An 8,298-nucleotide genomic window follows, 5' to 3' on the forward strand; every position below is an offset into this window, starting at 1 on the left:
GGTAGTAGCCGATCGTTTTCTTAACACCCTATGTTATTTCCCAATGCAGAGAAGATATATCAATTGGTACCACTGTGCACAGTCATGGTTGCACTTCCCATATGCATTTGGGTAGAAGTTAAATGGCTAAAGTATCATTTACTGAAAGCTCAACAAATACACTAGATGGCAATATTTAGTCACAATATACAAAGTCACATTTATCCTTTAAGAATTACAAGTCTTTCTATCTGTGGATCCCTCTTAAAGAATGTTAATAATGTAAATGGCATCTTGAGGATTTATTGTCATAATAAACAAATACAGTACTTATGGACTGTACGTTGAATGTATATATTCGTTCGTCGAAGTTTTATTCATTTTTTTCTTAATGCATTGCCAAAATGTATATGATCGGGAATGATTGGAATTGAATCGGGAGCCAAAAAAAAGCAACTGGGATCGGCAGATACTCAAACTAAAACGATCGGGATCAGATCGGGAGCAAAAAAAACATGATCGGAACAACCCTAGTCTAAAGTAATTAATCCTGATTTATTTAGAGAAAAAGGAAAATATTCCCAAAAAAGGAAATTTAATAACAGATAATATATAATTAGCACATTTAATCCTTGCATTATAATAACAAACTGTATCATTGGATATTAAATTACAGCTTTGCAAATGCCTCGTCTCTTCTGTGTGCTGTATTAATGACTGTTTTCTGCAACATGTACTGTAGATATCAGATCATTGTAAAAGTCGTAACCGCCAATTATACTGTCTGTTTAGCTCAATATTAATATAAGGAGCTGTAATCCGTGCCATATTGTTACGGAGGCTTCTCTTGGATATACTAGTACAACTATCAGTGGGAGCACAATGTGAGGTTATTTTGAAATTTCCTTACGTGTGAAGACAAAACGCTGGGGCATGTTGGCACCTCAGCAGGGCTCGTTTTGAGGGTCACACAGAGTCCAACAGTGTCTCATTTGCGATTCCCCAACATTTGCAAAGGTGTCAGCAAATTGAATCAAAAATCCAAAAAGCTTTGTAACTGTAGCTGTTCCTGGAGTGAAGCCAGCCAGCTCAGGAGCTTCTGCCAGCTGCATTACCTGTTCACTCTGCTATAAATAGAACCCCCAAAAATGCACATGGGCTTATTATCGGCATTGATAATTAAAAGTAAAAACATTTAAAGGCTATTTCTTTCTCTTGGTACCAGGCTGGTCCACGGTGGCTCCGCCCATGTTGGCCTTCCTTTACTGCTTTGCCCAGGTGGGAATGGAATGGACTCCTCACCCGTCATGAGTCACCTTGAATTCACCACGCAAAAACAACAACAAAATAAACTGCACGCCATCCATGCCAGAACCACGCTCTGAACCTGGCACTAAACTGCGGTGGTAAGCATGGACTCACAGAAGGGGTGCTATTGGCACCACAAACACAGTAAATGCATACTGCACATTTAGAATGGTCTGTGTAATTTTCTCATTCATTACTCATTGATGGCAATAGATGTCCAAAGAATGGAAGTCATTTGCCGTCAATGGCACTGAAACATAATCATTAGCTAAAGCCAAAAAATGCTGCAGCGAAGGCAGCATTGTCTTAATGAGCGTCGTTATTGCCCCTCCACATGTAATTTGTCTGACAGTAATATCATGAGATGTATTACTGAAGAGTTTCATCCACGTGGCTGCTGGGCACTTTTTAATGGCCGACATTTATCCTCTGGAATGCTCACACTAATTGCTTTTGGGGGAGAAGTTAACTAAAACAGAATGTATTCAGCCAAAATCACACCTAATGTCAGCGTTTGGCCATTGCTGAAATAATCTACCTCAATGATTGGATGCTATGGATGTTGCACACAATCACCAGCACTCTACAGTCATCTCATAATAAAAATGTATTTTTTTTAGCATGTCAGCTTTGGTCTCATCTAACTTTTTCAGTGGAAACGTTCTGTTCAGGAAATAAAAAAGTAGGAATTCAAGTCATTACTCTTCTTGTCATAATATCGCAGGAATATAGAGATGGTAAAAAGGATGATAACTAAATTATAGGATATGGAACTTTAATATTTCCCAATTTAGCAGGAGCTATCCGTCTAGATATGTGGTTAAAATTTGGTAGAATCAGAGGACACGTTTGTTTTTGAAGGCTCCTAAAATGAACTTTTCAGTTATGTGATCTAGAAACTTTTTTGTCAGTCTAAATTTCAAGTTGTCAGTTGTCTATTCAGGGGTGCTGGAGAGGAGCGTCCGTCAAGAAGTCGAATCTTGGATTCAGGAGGAGCAGTGTGGTTTTCGTCCCGGCCGTGGAACAGTGGACCAGCTCTACACCCTTGGCAGGATCCTCGAGGGGGCATGGGAGTTCGCTCAACCAGTCTACATGTGTTTTGTGGATTTGGAGAAGGCGTTCGACCGTGTGCCTAGGGAAGTCCTGTGGAGGGTTCTCCCGGAGTACGGGGTACCGAGCCCCTTGGTAAGGGCTGTTCGATCCCTGTACGACCGGTGTCAGAGTCTGGTCCGCATTGCCAGCAGTAAGTCGAATTCATTCCCGGTGAGGATTGGACTCCGCCCAGGCTGCACTTTGTCACCGATTCTGTTCATAATTTTTATGGACAGAATTTCTAGGCGCAGCCGAAGCGTTGAGGGTGTCCGGTTTGGTGACCTCAGCATTGCATCTCTGCTTTTTGCAGATGATGTGGTGCTGTTGGCTTCATCAAGCCGTGACCTCCAACACTCACTGGGGCGGTTCGCAGCCGAGTGTGAAGCGGTTGGGTTGAAGATCAGCACCTCCAAATCCGAGACCATGGTCCTCAGCCGGAAAAGGGTGGCATGCCCTCTCCGGGTCGCGGATGAGATCCTGCCCCAAGTGGAGGAGTTCAAGTATCTTGGGGTCTTGTTCACGAGTGAGGGTAGGAAGGAGCGGGAGATTGACAGGCGGATCGGTGCCGGTCCGTTGTGGTGAAGAAGGAGCTGAGCCAAAAGACAAAGCTCGCGATTTACCGGTCGATCTACGTTCCTACCCTCACCTATGGTCATGAGCTGTGGATCGTGACCGAAAGAACAAGATCCCGGATACAAGCGGCCGATATGAGTTTCCTCCGTAGGGTGTCCAGGCTCTCCCTTAGAGATAGGGTGAGAAGCCCGGTCGTCCGGGAAGGGCTTGGTATCGAGCCGCTACTCCTCCGCGTTGAGAAGAGCCAGTTGAGGTGGCTCGGGCATCTGGTTCGGATGCCTCCTGGATGCCTCCCTGGAGAGGTGTTCCGGGCATGTCCTGCCGGCGGGAGGCCCCGGGGACGACCCAGGACACGCTGGAGAGACTATGTCGCTCGGCTGGCCTGGGAACGCCTTGGAATCCCGCCAGAGGAGCTGGCTGAAGTGGCTGGGGAGAGGGAAGTCTGGGCTTCCCTGCTAAAGCTGTTGCCCCCGCGACCCGACCCCGGACTAAGCGGAAGATAACGGATGGATGGATACATTTCATGTTGCTAACTTAAACCGTTTGAACGCGAGGTTCTAAATTTTTTTTTGCTCAGCAAATATTCAGTGATGAATCATGATTAAAAAAAATAAAAAAGGTGGTTTTTCTTCTTTCTTTTTTTTTTTTTTTTTTTTTAGAAAAAAAACGCTCATGATCGCAGTTTCCCCAAGGGACACAACATTTAGATACAAAAAAGTTTCAAGAGCTATTTAGTGAAACAATCACGGAAGCTGCCGTCTCTAGGATTACGGTGATTTACCGTAAATTCCTGAATATAACACACACTTTTTTTTCCCCAAAATGCACTTGTAAAATCATGGGTGCGCGTTATACACAGGTACAGACAGAAAGACAGATTCATCATGATTCATGTTCCAGTGTCCGCTTGGACCAGCACAACATTACATGATCCGAACGACAGTGATATAATAATCAACTTTCATGTTGTAAATAATTGTTTTCATGATGATATTTTTCACATCTAATAAAATCAAAATGCTTTTGTTGTACTATTCGTCTATTACCGGTATTTACCGGTACATTTTTCTTACCTTGTTGCAACACGCCGGCTTTACACGGCCATGTTGTCTTGAACAGAACGTATACGGTGATCCGTTTTGTATAAATGTTGACCGTGTGGCGAGCTAGGACAGGAATCTGAGGAGGAGTGTCGAACCACCAGCCTAGCCACGTTGTTTTGTTAACAGTGAAGTAAAGTAACAACGTACATCTTGCATGCTGCGGTGGGAGACGTTTGTTTATTTCCAGCTGTTCCCTTAACTAAACTCTTCCCCCCGGGAACTACACAACTTGCCAACAGTTCCGCAGGTGAACTCTGCTAAAACTCGCTACAACCGCTTAGTTTATAAAAGTTCGAGACACGAGACTCATATTTATTAGTGCCAAAATTAGGGTGCGCTTTATACATGAGTACAAGAATTTCCCCTGGATTTTACAGGTAAATTTTGGGTGTGCGTAATATTTGGGTAATTACAGTAATTTTTGAAAAACTCTCTTGAATGTATTCATCACCCCCAAATTTTTCACTTAAAGCAACACTAGGGAACCTTTCAACCTTTATAAAATATTTTCATTACATTTGTGATGATATGTTGACTCACTAGTTGAATGACACCTCAGATATGGCCTGAGGGGGTCTGTATCGCTTTCACCGGCTGTTATTAACTTTGAGGAGTGTGGCAGGAACCCGGCCACACAAAAAATGTATAAATGTCCTGCTTTACGGTATACGTCACTTCCACCTTTCCCCATTCGTTATAAAGAAAGAAGTCGCTTTCGCGCGAATTCTGCAAAGATGGCAGAGCAACAAAAGAGATGAAAAGTTTTGTCCGATGAGACAAAAAAAGAAAAAGGGAGACTGCTAGTATAAAAGGACACTCAAGAGTAAACATTGGCCCGGCTTTGGCTGACCCGACTCGCTGACCACCAGTGTTGTTAATCTTACTTTAAAAAAGTAATTAATAGTGATGCACGATAATGCATTTTTCAACCGACACCGATAACCGATAATTTCCTCCTCATTCCAACCGATAACCGATAATGTCAAGCCGATAATTCTATTAAAAGATTTATGTAAAATTTTAAAGTATACACAAAAGAAAATATTACTGTGCAAAAATATAATTTATTGCTCTTTTTTTCAACATAAAGTATGAACAAGTCGTCAATTCAAACATCTAAATAATGACAGATTGTCTGACATTGTGTAATGGTAAACCTTTGGCAACAATTACAGAGTAAATACCTAAGTTACACAAAAATGTGTTTAAAAGTAAGCCATTCCTAACATATATAACATTAATCCGCTGCAAAACACACCTCCTTAAAACTAGTCAGTTTTAAGTGTAAATCTATTGGCAATAAGTGAAATTATCTGCGATCGCTTCAAGTGTATTTCTCTCAGATTTCTTGGAAGAAAAAAAGCCAGCTGAAAATAATCTTAACAGCCTTGTTTTAAGCAATACATTATTATACTTAATCCTAAAAAAAAAAAAAAAAACTTGAAGAAGGAAAGATTTTGAATAATATTTGTGGCTACAGAATATTGATTTAAGAATTTGATTATCTACTGTGACTGTAATTGAGCAGACAAATAAGTTAAATAATTTGAAAAGTGATTGCTAATGTTATATGCTTTGTTGCACACTGTGAAAATGATTACCTCAAAAGAGCGAGATGTCATGTACCCATTCTGCAGCGCTTTGTTTACATTTGCGGCTTTCACGACATTTGCGTTACAGCAGCTAAACTGCTACACGGCAGTACTATTTGGACGGAGTTGGAGCTCGCATCCGCGTGCGTGTTGTTTTGTGCCTGAGTTTTATTGAGCCGAAAATAAAGGCAGCGTTACAAAGTCATCTGACCGCTCGTCATTTCACATTCTGAATGCATTATTGACTGGCTGACTTCGTTTTCTCCATGTTTAAATGATCTTATAACCACTGTGCCGTCATGATAAGCTTGCTTACCGGACATCACTTTTTCATGAAGAATGGTGGTCGTATAAACTGCATTATTTCTTTTATCCAGGGCTTTGGTTCTCGGGTCATTAAGGTAAAAAAAAAAAAAAAAAACACATGTCTCGTCTTGGCGGCGGCAGCAGCTACATTCGTACCGGATAATCCGCCCGCCCTGGCCGGTTCGCCGCGGCGTATTCGGGTCCTGGCTCTGCTCGCACGCCGTGGGGGAACGCTCGAGAAACCGGGGTGTTCGCCGGAGGTCCAGAGGCCGGGGAACCGGGCTCGGCCCGCCCCGCCTATGGCGAGGCTGCGGCGGCCTGCCGGACTGGCCAGAGCGGCGGGCTCCGTCGGAAGACGGCTACTTGCCGACTATCGGTCTCCAGTAGTGCCGGTGTTTAGCCTTAGATGCGAATTTACCACCCGCCTTGGGCTGCATTCCCAAACAGCCCAACTCTGTATCGTCACAAGCCCTGTAGTTTAACTTAGTGTTTACAATAGCTTTAGCATTCCTGCTAGCAGCAGCCTCGTATTTGTTCCAAAATTCTTTATGATGCATTTTTAAATGGCTGCTGGGTTAGTGGTTTTGAATGAGGACGCGTTCTTTCTGCCTCGTGGAACTTATACGGTACATGTTTCGCAGATGGCGAGAGCGTCGTTTTTTTAGTCACAGCCGCCATAATATTCAACTACTTCTTGTCTTGTAACTCCGCCTCCTCAACCCCTCCTCCCTCAGGGGCTTCAGAGAGGGGAGGGGTTGAGGAGGCGGTGTGCTGAATTCTTTGGTTGCGCGCATTTGGAGGCAAAATCAAGTATATAATTATCGGATTGCATTATCGGTTGAATTTTTTTATTATCTGGATTATCTGTGTGACGTCATAATTGCCATTATCGGCCGATAATTATCGGTGACCGATATTATCGTGTATCTTTAGTAATTAATTATAGTTACAAATTACTTCTCCCAAAAAGTAATTGCGTCAATAACTCAGTTACCTGAATGTAAGAGTAATTAGTTACTTGGCAAAGTAACTGGTGATAATTTTCATGTTTTGTTTTTTTTCCCTCAAAAAAAAAAAAAAAAACATAGGTCACATTATGTGAAGTTTAAAAGGTTTTTGGGACAATTGGCCCTAGCCCAGTTCTTTACCATAATTTACCCTTTACCCTGAATCAACCGTTAAAAGTTTTTAAAATTGCTCCTATTATTGCATTAGTTCCCCTCTGTCTACTTTTGACGTGGAGGTTTTAAAAGTGTTTCATCATTTAAAGATGGATTCAAGTCAAGATTTTGCCGATTTAGGAGTATTGTAGATAAAAAGTTACTTAGGTTCGCTAGGAAGGTTCTCTAGAACAGAGCCTTCCTAAGAAGTCTACTGCTTTAAAAATGGCGGCTGTTTACTAACGCATCTAGTGCCTATACTGTACATGTTGCTAACGCTGTCGTGTCTGTCATTTCGCATCTAGTTCTATATATATGTGATATCTACTATGTCTACCATATCTACCATATCATGTGGGCGTAGTTTGTAGGCTATCGGCTACAGTCAGGTATTATTGGAGCCACCTAGCATCGCGTTTGCTTGGCGTCACAACTTTTTGCCTCCTCCCCACTCCTGCTCTGCTCTGTCGTCTCAGTGAGTCCATCTCCTTCAGACTTTCCTCGTGTCATTCAACCAATATAGTAACGCATAATAACGCACGCCTTTCCATCCTTAGTAACTGTCACGGCGTTGCCAAGATGAGAAAAGTAATTAATTAGATTACTCACTACTGAAAAAAAATAACGCCGTTAGTAACGCCGTTATATTCTAACGGCGTTATTAACAACACTGGTGACCACCCCGCTCACCTGAACTCGTCAGCGACTTCGAGTGAGGCGGGGGCCGCATGGGGGAATACAGTACAAAATCAAAGGTTTCTTATGTTCAACATCGTCATATGATATTGTTTAGCGGAGATCAGGATTTTACGATACTGTGCGTTGGTCCTCATGGGACATGCAGTCTTCCTAAAGCAAATCACTACCTCTTTTGTCAACCTGCGTCGCTAAAATCGTCCAAATCTGAAAGTTCCCTAATGTTGCTTTAAATTTAGGAAGGCATGGTGTTAAAATGTGATCACCTCAAGGATTCATGGTAAAATTGACGTGTTAAGGCTCATATTTTTCGGATTCTGTCGTCTGTACTCGAACTTGACAGAGAAACAAAATGGAAAGTTAAGTGCTGTCAGTAGCTGGTAAAAATGCTTTGTCGTAATCCAAAGGGACGACTGGTTCCTTTAAGTTTCCATTAGTTGATGCGCGCCGTCGGGGATGATCGCGTCTGCGACACTGAGCCGGGATCAG

General features: G+C 42.5%; 1 protein-coding gene across 8 annotated transcripts in view; it reads left to right on the top strand.

The window, feature by feature from the left end:
• The window catches only part of hhat (hedgehog acyltransferase), a 38,782-nt gene extending 35,220 nt beyond the window's left edge, over window positions 1-3,562 (top strand). For 5 of the 8 annotated variants that reach the window (XM_057848752.1, XM_057848751.1, XM_057848747.1 and 2 more), the window contains one exon: window positions 1,205-3,562. In XM_057848752.1, coding sequence (XP_057704735.1) covers window positions 1,205-1,300 — 96 coding nt within the window. In that variant the 3' untranslated portion in view covers window positions 1,301-3,562. The remainder of the gene's footprint in view (window positions 1-1,204) is intronic. The other 3 variants (XR_009064669.1, XR_009064670.1, XR_009064672.1) reach the window with 3 other exon arrangements.
• Window positions 3,563-8,298: the final 4,736 nt, after the last annotated feature.

The sequence above is a fragment of the Corythoichthys intestinalis genome, chromosome 10 (genome assembly GCF_030265065.1).
Source record: "Corythoichthys intestinalis isolate RoL2023-P3 chromosome 10, ASM3026506v1, whole genome shotgun sequence".
Taxonomy (NCBI): Eukaryota; Metazoa; Chordata; class Actinopteri; order Syngnathiformes; family Syngnathidae; genus Corythoichthys; species Corythoichthys intestinalis.